This window comes from Chrysoperla carnea, chromosome 4 (assembly GCF_905475395.1).
Source record: "Chrysoperla carnea chromosome 4, inChrCarn1.1, whole genome shotgun sequence".
Lineage (NCBI taxonomy): Eukaryota > Metazoa > Arthropoda > Insecta > Neuroptera > Chrysopidae > Chrysoperla > Chrysoperla carnea.
This window is the reverse complement of record NC_058340.1, coordinates 41,594,768-41,615,568: the sequence shown is the minus strand read 5'-3', so window position 1 is coordinate 41,615,568 and position 20,801 is coordinate 41,594,768. Positions and strand designations below refer to the sequence as shown.

General features: G+C 28.7%; 4 protein-coding genes across 6 annotated transcripts in view; 2 read left to right on the top strand and 2 right to left on the bottom strand.

Annotated features, from left to right (window-relative positions):
- Positions 1-224: 224 nt before the first annotated feature.
- Positions 225-6,179, bottom strand: LOC123297989 (cell division cycle protein 27 homolog). 2 transcript variants are annotated; one of them, XM_044879836.1, is made up of 5 exons: positions 5,858-6,063; positions 5,487-5,562; positions 5,266-5,419; positions 2,719-4,839; positions 225-263 (listed from the first exon to the last, which is right to left on the bottom strand). In XM_044879836.1, coding segments are annotated over exons 1-5 (2,376 nt in total). In that variant the 5' UTR covers positions 5,882-6,063; the 3' UTR covers positions 225-262. The 2 variants fall into 2 exon arrangements, with proteins under 2 accessions (XP_044735771.1, XP_044735770.1); XM_044879835.1 differs by lacking the exon at positions 225-263 and adding an exon at positions 6,165-6,179 and having other exon boundaries at positions 2,594-4,839; positions 5,858-5,989.
- Positions 6,180-7,026: 847 nt separating this feature from the next.
- Positions 7,027-10,276, top strand: LOC123299260 (zinc finger CCCH domain-containing protein 15 homolog). Its single transcript, XM_044881595.1, has 4 exons — positions 7,027-7,256; positions 7,917-8,366; positions 8,869-9,369; positions 9,891-10,276. The coding sequence occupies exons 1-4, from the start codon at positions 7,185-7,187 to the stop codon at positions 10,086-10,088; spliced, it is 1,221 nt and encodes a 406-aa protein (XP_044737530.1). The 5' UTR covers positions 7,027-7,184; the 3' UTR covers positions 10,089-10,276.
- An 832-nt stretch (positions 10,277-11,108) lies between these two features.
- LOC123299261 (mitochondrial cardiolipin hydrolase-like) lies at positions 11,109-13,174 on the top strand. The gene is made up of 3 exons (XM_044881596.1): positions 11,109-11,306; positions 11,871-12,209; positions 12,415-13,174. Exons 1-3 carry the CDS (start codon positions 11,303-11,305, stop codon positions 12,678-12,680), a joined length of 609 nt encoding a protein of 202 aa, XP_044737531.1. The 5' UTR covers positions 11,109-11,302; the 3' UTR covers positions 12,681-13,174.
- Positions 13,175-16,881: 3,707 nt separating this feature from the next.
- Positions 16,882-20,801, bottom strand: part of LOC123299259 (GTP-binding protein REM 1) — a 152,823-nt gene continuing 148,903 nt past the window's right edge. The window contains exons 4-6 of one of the 2 annotated variants that reach the window (XM_044881593.1): positions 18,936-19,018; positions 17,773-17,959; positions 16,882-17,224 (exon numbers count right to left, since the gene is read on the bottom strand). In XM_044881593.1, the coding sequence (XP_044737528.1) occupies positions 16,953-17,224; positions 17,773-17,959; positions 18,936-19,018 (542 nt within the window). In that variant the 3' untranslated portion in view covers positions 16,882-16,952. The remainder of the gene's footprint in view (positions 17,225-17,772; positions 17,960-18,935; positions 19,019-20,801) is intronic. The other variant, XM_044881594.1, reaches the window with a different exon arrangement.

Here is a 20,801-nt window from a genome sequence, read left to right as displayed (position 1 = left end):
GCCTTGATATCAGAAAAATAGCGAAATCAATCGTCCTTGAGAACACAATAATAAGCCACAATAAATAAATTGGTATTGTTTTTAACAATACAGTAAATTATTTCGAGTAATACAATTATCTAAAACGTTACACATCATTCTTTATACCAGCGGGTCATAAGTAATATTTTTACCATGTGATTTTGTTTTTTTAATATTAAAACTATTTTGAACCAACGCAGAACAGCGTCTAATTTATAAAGTCTGCTTAAGTATATAATTGTCTAGAAAAAAAAAATAATTATTCTAGGGCACTCGATATGGTGATCCAAAGTGACTATTTTAAGTTACCATTTATCATGCGGGTTGTTAATTTATCCGAAAAATCACAAGAATAAAAGTGTTAAGAATTAAACTACCCAAAAATATAAAAAGTTTATAATATTTAAATAGTTATTCGAATTTAACAAAAATGACAATAAAAATTGAAATTTTCATTAGCGAATCATATAGAAAAATGATATCTAAACACTTTTTATTGATGTGATTTTTTAGAAAAAATAAATATATAGCGAGATATAACGCAATTTTTATTTTAAATAATAATTTTGCTATCTATCCAATCGCGGAGTTACACTTGGTAACACTTCATAAAAGTTACTTTTGGATATTTACTAAATGTGTGCAAAAGCTCATTCCAGCATAATGAAATTCGAAAGCGAATTATCTGTACTGTTTAGAATTGTATGTCAATGGCATTGTACGATACCTGATGACGTAAAATAGAAGAAACTACGACTATTTGACAGTATTCCGTTACATGTCAACTTACTGGTTTTGTACTGTTTGTTGTGTATCGAATTTACAACGAGTTAGTTTTCGTAGTGTTTGAAGTGTTTTACAGCCGATCACGACGCTTGAGTGACGTTAAAATTTTTCAAATAATACTGTTTAGAATATTTTAATCGATTCAATTTTTTGCTTTTAACTTCTTAGGTTGTCTATTGAATCAAAATATACCGAAGAAAATATCGTGCATTTTGCAGTGTTGGAGTTGCCATATAACCAACTGTAGCATCTGAATGACGTTACAAATATTCCAACAGTAGGTACAGTTTAGAATATTTTAATGGATTAATTTTTTTTTTTTTGCATTTAACTCCCTACATTACCTATCAATAGTTTCAACTAATATCGGATTATCTTTGATTTTAATATCGCTGATTGTTAATTGCCAATCGTAAAGTATCGTCTACCACACTGTTCAACGTTAGTTTAACGAGATCATAGTCAAATAGTAAATTACTTTGAAAATTTACAAGTTGTTTAAATGCATTTTATCGATGAAACAAACTGGTCTAATAAATCGACATTGATTAATATCAAAATAGTTCAATAGTTTTTATATTCGAGTATAACAAGTATTTAAACGATCTTTATTAAATATTTTAAAAAAAAGTTATAATTCAAAATTTTTTTAAGAGTAACCATATTTTTTCAAATAATTGAATGAGATATCATAATCATTCGCGACTATTGTCGCAAGCAGACTCGGATTCGAGTGCCCTAAATGTTTTCGATTTTGTATATCACAAAGAATATTATCCACCAACTTTCAATTTTAATTGATTTTGTATAACTTATATACAATTTTGAAGTAAATATTGTTCCGCTAAGTAGCTTTTTGGCTTTTTATAAAAAATTGATATTTTACGTAAAATTTTAAATATGTATTGAATTCGACAGAAATTAGAAACTTTTTAACTACAATTATTTTTCTTCCGATTTTTGCGGATTAATGCTTTTTCGAAAGAAATGCTTCCAAAAAAATTTTCCTAAAATTAATTCTTTAATGATAAAAAACGTGTTTGAATGAAATTTACATTCAATGTCTTCTCAAATTTTTTTTAAAGTATTTTTAACAAAACATGTTAATTCTTTCACAAAGAATAACTTTCTTATTTAGAAGTATATCTCACATCATAACATTTATATGGCAGTGACTTTTTCATGACCTGTAGGCCAACGTTAAATTCAATATTACCATCAGATTTCTCCCTTGGAACCAAATAACTTATACAATGATTGTTTTCCTCTAATGATTTCGGATTTAAATAAATGTTATGTATTTTTTAACATATAGCATGATACATAAAAAATTGTGCAGTGGTATTCCGATTTATATGAATACTAAGTTTGTGATCCTAAATGCTCTAGAAGATTGTCATGCCGAGAAGGGGCAAGAATAGACCCCGCTACTTTATGGACCAGGAATATTCACACAATTATTCAATATGTGTTCATCCCTAGATATTGGGTATTTTTGCAATTTTAGGCTAAAATTCCTGATTCGCCCCACCTTGGGCCAATAGCTGGATATAACCATGGTCTAGAGCCAATATTTCAAAATGGCGCGTACTTAACGAGTAACTGGAAAAAATTCGGTGCCTTTATCAATAGCGCCAAAGTAAAAATAACAAGATTTAATGCTCTTATCAATCAAAAAATGTTTGAAAAAATATGATTACAAAATATTCAAATAAAAAAAATAATAATAAAAATTTCAAAAATAATTATTCTTTCATAATTTAAAAAAAAAATAAACAAATAAAAATATAAACATACATTTTTTAATTAATTAAATATTCAAAGTATACAAGACGTGAAGAGACTATGTTCCTTTTTTTTTTTAAATATGTATAATATTTAAATAACGAAGTAGAAGAAGAACGCACTTACTAAAGACTATCATCACTATCTTCTGGTAATGCATCATGCATACTATCAGCACGTTCCAATTGTAATACAGCACTACTGCTACCATTTGCTGAACTAGATGTCGCAATATTATCATCATCAGTTTGTGATCGACCCAATGCCGGCTCAAAGGCTTCCTTAATTTGATTTGATGCACCTTTTGGATCTAAATCTGTTGCCCAACTAAAATACATCAATGCTAAATGTGTATTACCTAATTTTTTATGTATTTTCCCTATTAAATAATAAACTAATGACTCTTTTGGCACCGCTTTTTTTAATTCTTCCAATTCTTCTAATGCTTCAGCATGTCGTCCAGCTGCAAAATAAATAGATGCACGATGGAATTTTGGTAATGGATTTGTTGGATCAGCTGTAATTGCTGTATTTAATGTTTCCAATGCTAAATCAGTCTTTTTCCTTGCATGTTGTACAACACCAACATGACATAAAATCACCGATGAATGTGGATTTATAGCTAGAGCACGTTTATAATGATACTCCGCTAATGTGAATAATTCTTGTTTTGAGTATACAGTTGCTATCCCAAACCATGCTTTATAATGGCGTGCATCTAGACGTATTGCCGATCTGAAGCAACCCATTGCTTTATCTAACTCTTCGGTGGTTACATACTCATGTCCAAGTAGATTATACGCGTATGTAAAACTTGGATCAATTTGAACAGCACGTTGGAATAGTTTAATTGCGGTGTCATGTTCCTTTTGTAATGAGAAACAATTACCGGCAACACACCAAGTGATTGGTGAATTTTTATCTAAAATTTGTAAATTTTGTGCTAATGCTGATAATTCAACTTCTTTTTGTAAATGCCATAGTGCTGTTGAATATATTTCCATATATTCTAATCGATGTGGTTCACGCTCGTGAACTTCTTTAAAGTACACAACAGCTTGTTCATATTCATTTAATTCGAAGTGGGCCATCGCAAGCATTGATAATACCCATGATGTATTAAAATGTTGAGGTGGTAATTTCTGTAAACATTCAATTGCTTTACGACAATTAAAATGAGCTAAATATTGATATGCTTGTCCTAAATTACGAAATAAATCCATTAAACCTTCCGCACAATGTTTTTGTAAACTTAACGCTTGTGTAAAATTGTTATTATTTGTGATTTTTTCATTTGTTATTGTTTCAGTTTTTTCGATATCAGTTTGTAAATTTCGAACATTCATTTCTGTACTGTAACTCGTTTTATTTAAATTCGCTTTCGCTAAACGTTGCTTAGTCTTACGTGATGGTGATTTTGGTGTGACAAATTTTGAATCACGATTTGGTGATTTATTATTTTCTTTCACTGAATTACTGTTACTAAATAATCGTGAACTTCGCCGGACATTTTGTACATTACCAGTGACCGGTGTACTTACAGCAATATTACTTGTGGGACTGAGTACGGGTTTACTTGGTTGAAGTGGGCCATCACGCCGAGACATTAATTGCCCTACATGTTGTCGCACACGTTTTGCTAATGATTTTTGATCGTTTGCCTCGGTTAATGCATTTTGTTGTCCGTTTAATGGAGTAATGGCATTTGGATCGTTATTTGGTGTGGAAGTATCCAAAGGATGTATGCCAAATGTTGGTGTTAAATTATCACAATCTAATGAACCAAATAATAAATTTCGTGCTGTATTTATTTGAACCATTGGGCTAATTTCTGGTGTGTTTAAAAGTCGGTTTGCGTAGCAATAGTTTTGCAAAACAGGTGTTGCTACTAGATTTACATTATGTTCTGGATTTTCTGGTGTTGTCACATCATTATACACGTGACTCACCGAAGATCCATGGCATGTTGCAAATGATGATAAATGGCTTAGTTGAAACACTTGTTGTGGATCGTGTTTTTCACCTAAATTACACAAATCAACATAGCTTGACCATAAAAAAGGATTCATTTTTAATGCTTTTATGAATGTTTCAGTTGCATTTATGTTACGTTCTGATTTTGCAAATATTCGTGCTAATAATTGTAATGCAAAACTTGCTTGGTCACCAAATTCAGCGGCTACTTGTTCCAAATTTATTTGACTAGGTAAGGCATTTCCACTTATTACTTTTTCTGCTTCGGCATGTCTAAAAATTTTTTTAAATTAATATTCGAATGTATATTTTTTTTAAACTAGTTAAGCCTAATTAAATGGAAAATTTTATGAAGGATAAAATTTTTGAAAATCTTAAAATTTGCAAGTTGTTATGGATCAAAAAGCTCTAATAAATTAATGTAATAAAACAAGTATTTTTTTAGAAATTCCTTTCAAGAATTCGTTTATGGAAAAAGTAAATTTTGACTGAAAACATTTATAAAAACTATTTTCAGGATAGCAAAGGATATTAAGTTTACACAGAGAAAAATCTTAGAAGAGGGGGAATACCCTAAATTAGGTATATAACCAAGCTGAACTGTTTAAAAAAATCAAGAAATAGTATTTAGTTATAACTTATTTTTATTAAATAACGGTTATAGTTATCTTGCGTAATCGTTTTTTTACTCATATTTACCTATTTAAATCATTCGCACATTTCGCTAAAAGATATCTGCATTGTGGATGTCTAACAACTCCAGGCTTATCCTTTAAAATTGAGTAAGCTTGATGTGGTTTCCCCCATCGGTAATAAGCTGTGGCTAATAAAAATAAACTATCGTATGTTTCAACTAAAAAAAAAAAGATTTCAACCAAATTAATAAATTTATCAAAAAAAAAGACTCATAAACAGTTTACCTTCTGCATACAAGCGTTCAGCTAAAAATACTGCATCCGAATATGCATAATGATTTAAACAATGCCAAATAGCTGCCTAAAAACAAAAAAATTATATTTATTAAATATAAGGGAAATTATATTCGTACAAAAATCGGTCCTCTAAATTGAATTGGATCTCTAAAATCGACCCAATTAAGCTGAGACACGCTAAATAACAAGATTGTGTTCAAAAAAGCCTTGTTATTCCTTCAAGAAAAGCTTCAATAGAGTTAACGACTAACTAAACTTTTTCAGCCATAATATTTATATTTGGAAATGGTATTTGAATTCGGTTTGAAAATTATACAACAAAAAAATATGATTAAAATTATAAAAATTATGAAACTCACTTGAACTGGCTCAAACACGATCATCGTAGAACAACACTTCACTTCTATGTAATAAAAGGACTAAATTCTTCGTTTAGCAAAACATATTTAACAAATTAAAATAACTACTGTAGTTCAATTAACCAAATCGTACTGTGAAAACAATCAAAAATGTTAATAAAACCTTATATATTCGTTTGTGTTTCTACTGTAAACTTATGATATTTTTGACATATGAACTTATCGCCCGTATTGGACGCATAATCTTAACTTGATTGGACGTATGTCTTGCTTTATCGTTTATACCAACTGTTAAATCATTACATACCCTATTTTATGTTTCGTTTTAAAAATAAAATTCGGTTGAAAAAGTAGAATTGATTAATTAAAAAAATATTCAAAATTGATGATAGTATAGTATAATTTCACTAATCACAAGATATTTATTTTTAATTAAATAGTATTAGTAATTTTTATACTTTAAAATCATCAATACTGCAAATTAAATGTCATATTGCCATTCTATTTGTTTTTTTATATTTATCTAGAAACCTTATGATTTCAACTTTTGAAAATTTCATAATTCGCCTTATTTGTATGATTCTACCAAGGCCTTATTATAATAGTTCGTTTTGATTCTTCATCCGATCTAATCCAAAGGTGATATTCAATAAAATACGTTAAGAAACGTTTTCAAATATCTATAAACCTAATATAAGGAATCCGAATATTTACATATTATTTTCAAACCTACATATCTTTCCAAAAATTTTAAGGATTCAACATGCTTTTTATTCTATTGCCTGCGGTTATTTCCATGATTTGCTTTCCAACTTTCCATATTGATTTTAAAAACAACAGTAATTACTTAAAATTAGCCCTGTGGCTTTGTAATAATTATTGACCATAAATTTATATTTAAATAATTATTCTGTGAAAGTAAAAAGATAATTATCTCAAAGTTAACAAAAATTTGAGAGATAACAAACATTAAAACAAAAAATTAAGAATTAATAAAACATAAACGCTTACCGTTTAGATAAAATTATTTTGAAAATCGGCGGATAATAATATTTATAAATTTAAAAATACCTCTCTTAATTTTGTGGTTCAGCAGATGATAAAACTGTATATCAAGCAAAGGTTATATTTTTTATCGTAAGATGTCATTATTTCGGTTAAGAATTTTTTCTAAGTAGGTAATTTTAGTTACATGCCATGATGTACCATATTGACGGATAATTTGGTGATGGAGGGTTAATCACCCTAATATTGTGAAATAATACTTGTAAAAAGTTATACTGATATTTTATTTATTTATAATTTGAAAATATTTAATTTATAAAAAATGCCACCAAAAGCAAAACCTGGGGCTCCCAGTAAAAAAACCGAAGCGAAGAAAAAAGAAAAAGTGATCGAGGTAAAATCTTGTTATGCATAATTTAAAATTTCTCGATGCTTACATGTTGTATAGTTTTCACTTCGATATATTTATAAGAAATTGTTTAAATGCTCTGCCAATTTTCACTGGAGAAATCGAAAAGTTAGGTTAAGATTGTTCAGTTTTTAAGCCACATTGTATTTGTATCCACTTAACAAATTTAGACATATTCTTTAAGCTCTATGTAGAGCCAATATCGCGTTCTGTTTATTTTAGCTGAAATGATTTCAATGGTCGTTTATACCCCTTTTGTTAGCTTTACTCGACGCGTACAGAGCGGGAAATCGATAAAACACGCATAACGTTATATTTTAAAAATTCTTATAAATTTTAATTATTATTTCCGTGAAAGTAAGATATACAATTTTCTGATACTCAGATTTCGAGATAATAAGGCCTATTACTAAAAATTTGTATTCTGATAAAGACCGATCCCAACAAAAACTACACTCGCCTGACTCGACCCTAATTACACCCAAAAATTACTTAACTCAGATTAGCTCAACCAAATTGGTTAGTTAAACCGTGGATAAAAGTCAAACCGTGGCGTTACTGAAATTACCATATCTTCCTCATTAAGGAATTCGAAAAAATTTTGCTTTCTTTTTAAATAATTTAAATTTTGTTATTATTTTATAGGATAAAACGTTCGGTTTAAAAAATAAGAAGGGCGCTAAACAACAAAAATTTATCCAACAAGTCGAAAAACAAGTTAAAAGTGGTGGAATTCACCCTCGAACAGCGGTGCCTGAAGATAAGAAGGCCGAAAAAGAGCGAAAGCTAAAAGAACAAAAAGAATTGTTGATGTTATTTAAACCTGTTCAAGCACAAAAGGTCGAGAAAGGCACAGATCCAAAATCAGTAGTTTGTGCATTTTTCAAACAGGGACAATGTGGTAAAGGTGATAAATGTAAATTTTCTCATGATTTAACAATTGAACGGAAAGCTGAAAAACGTTCCCTGTATTGTGACATGCGTGATCCTGGTGATACCGATGATACAATGGAAAATTGGACTGAAGAAAAATTACAAGAAGTTGTTGCGAAAAAACATGGAGATATGAATAAGAAAATGCCAACCACTGACATTGTAAGTATAATAGTTTAACTTGCGACTTTGACCAAACGGCCAAACAATATAAAATTATCATCTCGTTTTTATCGAAAAAACTGATTAACCTCCTTTGTATGTCAATTAAAATAATTGCATAAAGTATTAAAAAAAATTTGGTTTCTGGTCAATTTTAAGGACATTCGCTAGGTGCTTATATACGTTCTCTGCGCATCGTTTCTCATTTCTATTTTGATATCAAATGAACCAATTTATAAAATAACAATTAGGGCTAGTGTTTTTTTCTTCAATTTTCCCCACGCCATTGATAACTTTTACATCCCAGCAATTACTTAGTATAAAATGAATTTTATTATTATATAATTTTAAGTCCTGTTAACTGTTTTGGTAAACAATGGACGTGTTCGAATACGCGACTTTCTTTTATATGCAGATTTATATTTTATTTTTGATCCAGATATGCAATATCCTTATATTTTAACACTAATGTTTTGTTTAATTTTTATCTTTTTTTTCTTAGATTTGTAAACATTTCTTAGAAGCTGTAGAAAAATCTAAATACGGTTGGTTTTGGGAATGTCCATCAGGAGCGAAATGTATTTATCGGCATGCATTACCTCCTGGCTTCGAATTAAAGAAAGATAAAAAACTAAAAGAAGATAGTAAGAATAAAATATCTTTAGAGGATCTAATTGAACGTGAACGTGCAGCTCTTGGTCCCAAACAAACGAAAATTACATTAGAAACGTTTATTGCGTGGAAGAAACGAAAAATACAGGAAAAAATTGATCAAGCTAAGAAAGATGAGGATAAAAAACGGAGTGATTACAAAGCTGGACGACAAGTTGGTCTTTCTGGTCGTGAAATGTTCAGTTTCAATCCTGACTTGGCTGATGATGGTGACATGGAAGATGGTGATGAAGTTGTAGCTTCTTATGCCCGCTCTGAAGATGGAACTGAAGATAATGATAACCAATATAGAGAACTCAATTTAGATGCAATTACACTAGAGGCTTGCGAGGTAATTTTTGAAATAAATATTTATTCTATATTTTTTTGTTTTCGAATTATCAAAGTGGCTATAAACTGGAAAATAGAGAATTATCATGCAAGAATTGATCAGTTTTAATTATCTTAGAGTGACTATCCAAATTACAAACAATATTTTTTTCTATTTTAAACCTATTATATCTAAAAATGTTTTTCTATTGTTTTTGGAATTAAAAAAAATTTTGGCATAAAAAAGACACAAAAAACCAGCACATTAACTACTAGGCGAATAGTTAAAAATAGTAGGCGAAAAATAATAAACATATTTCTTTTCTTTTCTTTAAAAATTAAGAAAAATTAAAAAAAAAAAAGTTAGTCCTACAATTTCTATAAAACTTAGTTTATAAGTTAATTTTTATCCGAGAAATACAAAAATCGGTTTCATCCAATGAACTGGATTTTCGGGCTCTAATAAATTGCTCTTAAAAATCCACAGTAAAAATTTGTGTTCATTTTGATTGTAGAATATACAACTAACATATTTTTTCCCAGGTTGACGGATCAGGAACTGTAGCTACAGATGATAGATTAACCAATGGCCAACAGGAGAGCTCACCTGAATCAACATCAAATTCAAGTGAAACCGTAATCAAAGATGCTGGAGCACTTCCGATAAATGAAAATTTATTTGTAGACGAAGATTTAGAAGACTTAGAAGACGAACTAAACGATTTAGATTTGGATCAGTGACCTTAAATTCCTAAACACATATTTCGGTAATTTTATTCATGAAGTGTATATTAACAATAATTAATTTTTTATAAATTTATTTCTTTATAATAAATCATGGCAAACGAAATGCAATATTTCTGATTTCATTGGAATCGATATGTTAATTATTGTAAATGAGTTGGTTTAATTAAATATTATTTTATTGATTTGGGTTATTATTTTTATTGATTAACTGTTAGAAATAACGTTCCTAAAATTGTCTACATGCCATATTATAATATATATATTATAATATTGGACAATTAGTAGATACACAAAAAATCAATCTAAGAAACTATACTAAAAGACAATAGAATTAATTAAACTTTCTATGATAAGAATCAAGTTAATTACCGATTTATTCTAAGCGGACAAAAGCCTATTGTCCTGGGGTCTGAATGCATAATTCACAACATGTTACATACACTTGTGTTAAATATCATCGTGCAACAGATGTATCAGCAGTTGCTAAGCGCCCCCATGTTTCCTTAGACCGTCAAAGTGGCAATAATTGATGCTAGTGTCGAATATTTAACGATTAGTGAAAGAGATCGGTATATCTCTCAGCCTTTTAAATTTCAGCTTTATTGCCAGCTTAAACACGATTGTTGTTCTATAGATTTAATTGTTTTCCAGCGATTTTCATGAAACCTTGATGCTTTTGCGTCAAATATTTGAGACAAAAATTATTTAAGTCAAATGTTTAATATAATAACACACGGGCATAATAACGAAAAATCTGCGAACTAAACGCTATCTGACTCTAGCCGCTAGCGTCATTTTTTATTACATTATCAAGTGTTAGACATAACTCGTCAAGAATAAACGACGACAATGAATAGCCTCTTAGAGTTTAATTATTGAAGAAAGAATATAGTATTTAACAGTTTAAAAAGCGCTTAATAGAGTACGGTGTAAAGTGGACAATGTTTAGATTAAAAACGAATAGTTGTACCAACCGTTTTTCAACGGGTTATTTTCAATCGATTGCGCAAACGAGTTTGAATTGAAACGTAAACTGTAAACATTCAAATACACAATTTACAAAATCATTAATTTAAGGCAATAGACAATTTTACTCGTAACAGAAGAATATTTACATATCTTCAAATTTCTCATATCCTACATTTTAAATGAGGTTTAGTAAATATTCATTCGAAAGATTCGAAAAGACGATAATTTAAAATTTTAAGATGGGTAGGTTATGTCACTAATATATTTTTTGTAATTCCTTTTTCAATCATTTTTTATTTTTTTATTTTAGTTTTTTATAGTCGCAAAAACATTTTAATCATTAAATAGTTTTCAGAAATGTAATATATTTCTGAATCAAACAAAAACTTTAGGTGTAATGTTTAAATGTTCAGATTTATTGCATGACAAATTTTTCTTTTGACATTAAAAAAAATTTTTTCCATAGCCATAATGGATAGTTTACACTATTAAAGCGTTACGTCACAGTATCTATGTCTACGTCAAATTAAAATGCCAAAAGTTAAAGGCCGATACGCAGACTGTTAAAAAAGACGCTATATGTAAGACGTAAGCGCATCAGTCAATCAAAATAAAGTATTCCATCATTTACGCTTCACTGTTATCTAGTTTTCTTTATGGAGGATGTTAGTATGAGTAATTAGTACAAATAGTATTAATTGTGAATAATAAATAATTATATCGTCTTACCAGAAGCGAAATTCAAAACTTAGTTAGGAAATCTAAAAATAAATATTTCCAAAAAATAGTAATAAATATTTTTTTCAGTACTATCCTTAGTATGGGATCTTTATCAACAATGGAAAACACAAGAGCCACAAACTGAAGTGATCTTTTTCCACGATGAGGTCGTAATTCGGTGTGATAATCATTCACCAACTAATAAATGTACAAACAAAGACTGCTACTTCTATAAAATTGGGCGAATTATTTCATGTATCGAAAATGCTCAGCATACTATAGACTTGTGTCTTTATATGTTAACAGTGCCTAGTCTGTCTGATGCTCTTGTTAGAGCTCGAAAACGTGGAATAAAAATGCGTATTATTTCGGATCATTCAAAAGCTTATAGCCGAGAATCAAAAATTATTGATCTATTAAAAATAGGTAAATTTTAGTTTTTTAGAACGTTATTATAGAATGTGTATTAAGATAAAAATCTTATTCGTTGAGTAATTCTATCTTAAATTTTAAATTGCTCTTTCTCTAATGCTCAAACGTTTATGAAAATGATAATTTATATCTCTCTATATACTCACCGTCTAAAATTAGTTTCAACTTGATTTTAAAATTTTGTTTTTCTTTTTCATAGGTGCTGATGTTCGAACTAGACCTACTGAAATGATAATGCATCATAAATTTTGTATTTTCGATTATAATACTCCTAATCAATATTTACTTACCGGCTCCTTAAATTGGACTCAAACTAGTGTTTGTGGTGGTAGTTTGGATAATGTGATAATTACTCAAGATCAAACTTTAATCGAACCGTTTCAGAGTGAATTCAATAAATTATGGATTAATTTCTCTGAGAATCAAAAGTATAGGAAATGTAGAGATTTTAAAAGTTTAGATTAAATATAAATGGTTTTAGATAAATATAATGGTTGTATACGATAACCGTACTGATTAAGTTGTAAAGGCCACTGGATTAAAAATTTCCACTGCTCTTAATCAAGAGAAAGAAAATGAATTTATAAAAAGCTATACTGTGAAGGGCTGCAAGAAGAATTTCTTAATTCATCAAAATAACTTAATAAATAAAATTGCTCAATTTTAATTATTATTAAAATGACTATAGTAGAGTCTCAGTTATCCGAAGATTTAGAAGTTCGACACGTCCATTAATCCGACACTTTTTGTCGGCCTCTTCTACACCCCTCCCAATGCCAGCCTGAGTGTAATTATATAAAAATGATATATGTACATACATACATACTTACATGAATTTTTCTATCCAATTCCACTAAAAATCCGACACCCCTTGGTTTTTAATAGATCTACATTTGTTAGACTTACTGTATATGTTTTGAAATTTTTACGATTTTGCTGGCCTTCGATCTTTAATGATAATCCACAAGCTACAATTAATTGAAAATATTCAAAAAAAGTTTGTCTTTGATTTTGAAACTTTTAAATAATTATAGAACACAAAAGTAATCAAAATTAATTTTATTTACCTATCAGACAAATATTTTCTATGACGTTACTTGAAATTGGTCTGAGAAACCGCTTTTCGTGTGCGTTTTTGGTCGATATCTCAGGAACTATGCATTCAGTCATCAAATAAACCTGATTATTTTTTGGGTCAAAATTACGTTATATATTGTGTTTTATGGAAATCAGAAATGCTAAAATTTAATACTCGATTTTTCTTAAGGGGTTCCTTTGAAAGGGAAAAAATTTTTTTTAAGTAGTTAGCGGCGGATTGTCATTAAATAGCAGATTATCAGTAAATAGCCATACCTTAGGCTATTTAGAAGGCCTCAGATACTGGCATAGAGAAAGATTCACTTAACTGCTGGATGGGGAACGCTCAATTCATTCTCGATGTCTACGGCTAATTGACATAGTAAAAAACGGTGTTGCATCCGGTTCATGTATATGCTCAAAAAATCAAGCCAATTCTACTGCCTACCTCATTTGTAATTAGCATATTAATGTATGTACCTAAGTTCAGTGTGATTAGATAATTTTAAGAAAAGTTAACAAAAAAGAAATTTTTATTGAATTGTAATATATTTATTATAAAGACTGTTTCACATTAAGTTTACTTTTTACATTAAACACTAGTGTCAATATTGTTTTGACACTTATTATTGTCCATTTTAGTACTTGAATAAAAAAAGATTGTTTTATAGGTATCATAAGTTGTTAGTCATAGAAGCTATGCAATAATTGTCTCATACTATGTAAATTTAAAATATGTGGTAATAAATTATCCTATTGATATAATATACATTTTTTTTTAAATTTTTATATTTAATTATATTATATATATATATTTAATTATATTAAAAACATGTATCATAATATTTTTATTTTGATATTTTGACACTTAAATATATATAAATATGAAGATATGCGTTAACAGTATAAAAAATTATTTTATATTCCTTTAAAAGTAGTAATTAAATATCATATAAAAATTTTCTACAATAATAACAATACATTTAAAACTAAAAGCAAAATACAATTTAATTTTTAGTGCAGGTCCTAGAAGGAGTATCTTGTACAAAATATAAGTACCGTTAACAATGCTTGGACGTTTCAATTGTAGTGACATGAATTTTGTGTACAAAAATTTTATTTGATTCGAAGAAAGCATTGTTGAAAAGCTAAAAACATTGCTTATGGTGTTGTGGGGCAAAAAGCACAGCCTTGATTATTGGGGTTTCAAGTATAAGAAATCAAAGCATAGATAACAGTCCTCATATTTCGCATACGAAATTTCTTCTAGTGCCTGCTCTATTTTATAAAAACAGAATAGAAACACCATAATTAAATATTATAAAGAAAAAATTGCAAAACTATTTAAAATACGTGAAATACTAGTTATAAAATGTTTTGTCACTCCAATGTTTTTCTGGGATTGAACAATTACTTGTTACAACCGGAACTGTGGAGGTCAGAGCAATAACTTTTTGAATATTTATTGCATACATTCCGAAATGATCACGTATATTAGATTTCTATAATGTCAATTATATTTTTACAAATCGAAACATCATTCGACAACTTATGTACTTCTCGACAGTATTCGTTAGAATCATTACAACCCGTAAATGTCTAAAAACCTTTCGAGTTCATGTTTAGAGAATTGTTTTAACGACACTAGCATGAATAGCCGATATATTAAATATGAACCATTAGTAAAATGACAGAAAAAGAAAATACATAATAACGTTTTCATCGTATTTTAAAAAGATTTTTACCAAAATATTAATAAAATAATTACATTGCAATTAATTAAAAAATAATACTTTCGATTTACTAATTAATAAAATAGCACCATGAAAAATAGTAATTAAGGTAATTTGGTATCCCTAATCTAAAATCGAAAAATTCCAGTTCTCTATAAGTACAAATGTAAGAAAAAAAATCGTTAATTGTTATTCAAATTACAAATGTTAATAGATTTAATTTAAAAATAATAAATTGCTATTTCGTCTCTTTTATTTTAAAGAAGATTTATTAAAATAAAAATAATTTTCATTTATCCCATAATAAATGAATTAAAACTAACGAGTGAAGTATATTTTCTCTTACGCCGCATTTTTTATTCGTTTTAATTTTTTTGATTTTCATTTTTATGAATTATTGGGAATGTATTTGATAACCCGAGGAAATTCTTGATATGAACCCCCTTCAGGGATACCTACGTTACTGTTCCCAAGTATGAATTTATAAAAAACAATTAAAATTGAACCAATTTTTAAAGTTTTGGATACCAAGTTATCTTAAATAATTATAAAATCAAAGATTATTGAATTTGAGCTCATTTGAGTGAGAAAGTCTGACTTATTTAAACTTTGTTTATTTTTAAACATACATATAAAATGTTTTCAAATTATAACTAATAAAATTATATTCTACGATTTAACACAATATAAAGTCATATAATTGAAACATTTATATTATTTTAGGCTAAAATTTGTTATCTAATTTACATAGTGAAAATTGGTCTTGAAATTTTCAAATTTGTTGATTGGATACAGAAGAGCTATAAGTTATTACTATTTTCAAACATATTTTCTTTATGATATAGGAAGATACTCGTGCAATTTATACTTAAATAATAAATATGGCAGCTTTAATTTAGGCATTTATAATATAAGTATACTTAATATCATAAAAAATGTTTTATTTTTACAAATTTTGGCACTTTTTTTTCAAAATTGAACTTAAAATTTATTTGCACATAATATTATATTCTTTTGGGATATGTATTTTAACTCTAGGAAAATTGTACTTTGTACATCTTGTTTTGGTATCTAAACTGCCCAAAACTAATCGTAAGTGGAATCAAAAACATATTTTATTTTCTTTTGATCATTAAAATTGAAAATCCGTTGTCTTTTCTCATGTTCAGTTGCTTACAATTTTTATTCACATTTTAAAAGTACCTAAATATAGTCTTTTGTGATGTAAAATTTCTTTTAAGAATACTATAAAGCGCCTGTCATTTGTGACAATTTGATGTGTAAAAAAGGTAGAACACCTACCCTTACTACACTGGATTAGCAGCAAAAGACGTTAGAGGTGTAAGAAATAATAATTAAATGTAACCAGTGGCGTAACTAGAGTTGACTCATGAGGGGGTGACCCCCCCCCCACCAGTCAACCACTCCAACATATTAGGTACTCCCTCCAAAAAAGATTATATCCATGAAGGTTCAAATTATAATCTTATTTGGTTTCGAGTTAAAAACAATGATATGAAAATGTGAGTAAGAAAACGTTTCGGGTTACTGATTTCCTCATTTTAAAACTTATCTATACCAGTGTATGCACACAATTTTTTGGTTGTTTTTGACGCCTCTTTTACTAGTTTTAAGGTCGAGATTATTGTTATCTATTCCAAATAACGTGATTAATTTTAAATTTTTCATAGAATTTCAAGCTGCCGTAAAAAAAATACAAAAAAAATATTATACATTTAAAACAAAATATATAGACATATTTGTTAATTTTTTTGGTTTAAATTTGGCCCGATAATAAACCAGCCGTGTGTTTATTTATGTATTTTTTTTGTTTAAATTTTATAAATATTAATATGAAAAAATAATTTTTATGTCTACAAATATTTTACATCAATTAAAACTGAAACAATATATTCTAGTGTTTAAACTACAAAATGTGTAAGTTTTCGCAATTTTTAAATTTTGAGTCTTCTTTTCCAAATATCCACGTAAACATTTGTCGTGCTTTCATACTTGCCCGTACAACTCCACGACTTTTGTACCATTGTTGACTGTGATGACCAAGCCCACCACCGCCTTGCGCTTCTTTCAAACGAATTTGGCTCAAAATTCCAACTAATAATTCGTCAACATTATGGTTTATTCCAACTGAGATTTCAATAAATTTTGCACGGTAAGTACAAGCCAAGCATTTTCCATCTGAAATGTTAAAGAGAGAATTTTAGTGATTTGCAATGTATTAAGACAATGTTTTTGATTCGCGTTTTCTTGTGTGAATCAAGGAGTTAATAGTTGAATCATCGAAACTTAGTACCACTATTGTTTCGCAATATCACTATTAGTCCCATCAAGTTCCCATCAAAAACCTTCAAAACTGTACATTGGTGTGGATATTGCTGAAAGTATGAAATATTAGAAAAATTGGCATAGTCACGCTGTACCCAAAACTTCATATGAAATTTCACTTAACTTGATCGGCCTATATATTGAAAGATCGAATACGATAGTCCAGGTTTAACAATTTCAACAACAATGCATGGTTTGACTTATTGTTCTCGATAGAAAAATTAGATTCCCTAGGCTACGAATTTTTGAATTGTTTTGTAATTTGGATGAACCTAAACTGAGCTATTACCGTTGTATCACGTAAATGCGCCAATCTGGATCCGATATATTCCTTTAAAATTCTAACTACGACGACCCCCAATGGTTTATGTTAATGGTATAAATAGAAAATCATTTATTACCTTGTGATGTAACTGCACGACTTCTGGCTAAATCAATTTTGTTAGCCACAACTAGTATTGGTTTACCTCGTAACATTCCCAAATCATGTAACGTACGTAAATCAGTTTCTGCTCGTGTATAGCTTGCTCGATCTACCACTGAATAAATGACAACATATGCATCTGGCTGATTTGTTTTCTCAATATCCTGTGAATAGATAAAAATAAGTTTTATTTCTTCATAAAAATAGTTATTAGTATTGCTGTTTCTATTGACTTCTAGTATGGTCCTTGGAAAAAGTTGATAATTTATTTTTCTATAAAAACTTTTATCTCTAAATGTATGATTTTATTTATATCCAAGAAGAAAGAGGTGGCGTAAAGATTAATGTTTTTCAAGGCTGCGTATAAACATGAAGCTTGAGTTGTTGAGGTCTGTGAACGAAGAGATACAGGGTGTTTCTGAATAGGTACGAAGTATTCGAGAGCATTTTCTTGATTCAATTTTATGACAAAAAGTTCATTTGAACATATGTCCGCGAACTATCGTTACTAGTTCTCAAAATCACTGGAAAAAATAAATATAAAAAATTAAATTAAACACCGAAAGATGTCTCCAGGTGCATAGGTATATACCTGGATGCATTCATGTCTGCAGATGAACTAGTGTACTAAATTTCACAAAACTATTTAATTTTAATTATTTTATTTGGAAACAAAGCGTTGGCAGGTATACATACATATGCATTTTTATACCAGGTATATATGAAATATATCGAGGTATACTAAATTTAGCCCCAAGTTTATAACGCTTAAAAATATTGATGCTACGAACAAAATTTTGGTGTAGGTGTTCATAAAATCACCTAATTAGTCCATTTCCGGCTTTCTGTCTGTCTGTCTGCCTGACTGTTGCCACGAAAACTTAAAAACGAAGATAGATATCAAATTGAAATTTTTATAGCGTGCTTAGGACGTAAAAAGTGAGGTCGATTTCGTAAATGAGCAACATTGGGCAATTGGGTCTTGTAGACCGTAAGAGATAGAACAAAAGTTTAAATGTAAAAAATGTCTCTTATAAATAAAAACAACTTTTGTTTGAAACATTTTTTCGTAAACATCACTGTTTACCCTTGAAGGAGCAAATTAGGTTTGAACATTAAGTATATTTGTGTTTTCCTTACCTTTGTACTTTGTATATTTATGAAATGTAATTCGGACTCTTCACCATTTAACATTATTGAAACTGTTTGTTCCTCGGAAATTTCTAGAAAAAAAAAATAAAAAAAAAGTTATAAATTACTTATATATAAAGTGTAGATGTACTTTTGTGAACTTTATTTGTAAAATATATAAAAAGTTCATAAAGTTTGATATCGATTTCATAAATGCATTTATGAATTATGTTTGTTTTATTTCTCCAATTATAAAGTTTTAAGATGAAATATCAACAAAAATATAATACTTGAAATAGAATTAGAGACATGACTTTCATTTATAATATTTTTTTAATGATATAGTTATTTCAAAAATATCTATAAATTGTGATGGACAAACATTGACGCATTTAGTCTTGATATCACACTGGGCTATTTTATTTTGACCCCTTCCTCTTTTCCTCGATATGCGAAAATTGTGATATACATTAGCTACTTTAAATTTGAGTTCTGTGAAGTTGATATTTCGAGAACGATAATCAGGAAAAACGAAATTTTTTTTTTTTTATTTTACTGAAAATTATTTCTTTTGAACTAAAATTAAAGAAAATCCAAATTAGTTGAGCGTATTATTCGTCTATTCAACATATCATGTTGTCGGTTTATTCAATTTTACATTTAAAACTCCGAGAAGCTGATATTTTGAGGATTATACAATAGTTATTTTTTTGCCAATTTTGATTAGGGTTGCCACTTCCCCAGACTTGATCTCGAGACTACAGAAATAGTGTAGTTTCTTCCAAAACCCGTTATAAACCTAAATTTTCCAATTTCTGTCAGTAAATAGAAAGAGATTTTGAATATTTGTTTCGTATTCAGTTAAATTTAACAATTTTGAGCAGGTTTTATTTTAAATTATTTGAAGGATATCGCAAAGCATTATTATTCGATGACATATAATATTATTAATGACTATCTCCTAGCTGTTTGGTTTATCTCCCGGCTTCCCGAAACTTTGAGGCGGCAACCCTAATTTTGAGAATCCAAGAAGAAGTTATGAATGTATTTGTTTTTCAGAACATGTAAGCATTTCCTTTCTTGTGAACAAATAAACAAACAAGATAAAAGTGTTTTTTTAATAAAAGATATTACCAGCATTGTCTTATTTAAGATAAATGTCAAACAAAACGAACATACTTGTACAATACATTTTCATAGTAGTATTTTACGCGATGATAGACAAAAGGTGGCACACATTCTTAAACAAATTTTATTATCCAAAAAATCAATGAGGCATTTTTATTTCTTCAAATTGATAATTTAATGAAATTAAATCTTCAATATTATTTACTCTAGCATGTTTTTTTCTGCCCTACCCTTATCGTCCTTATTTCTTTATCAAATTCCATGATTCACCCCTCATTTTCAAGCTTGTTATGTCTAGGTTTGACGAAAAATATACTCACGGCCTAAAAATGTACCGATTAGGAAAAAACACGCAAAGACAAATCGATTTGTACGAAAAAAATATTATAAATTTAAATATTAAGTTTATTAGGCAAACATGTTAGTTTTTACAGATGCTCTCCTAATACTATAAGCATACAATTACTGTTGTTACATGTTTTCCTAATTATTAATTAAAGAACTTTTGATTTTTTTCACCACTTTTCTACGAAATTTGTTGTTTGTTGTTTTTAGCCACAGGTACAGAACAGCCACGAGTTTCGATAACTACGTCAGCGGAATTCCTCACGAGTCGAACTAGTATCGTATTATTTAAGGCAGGTTTAAAATTTCTTTTTACACTTTAAATTGACATATATTTCAGGCAAGCTGAGATTTAAATTTGTAAAGGCATACCCACCAGGTGAGGTGCTCAATTTGCGTATT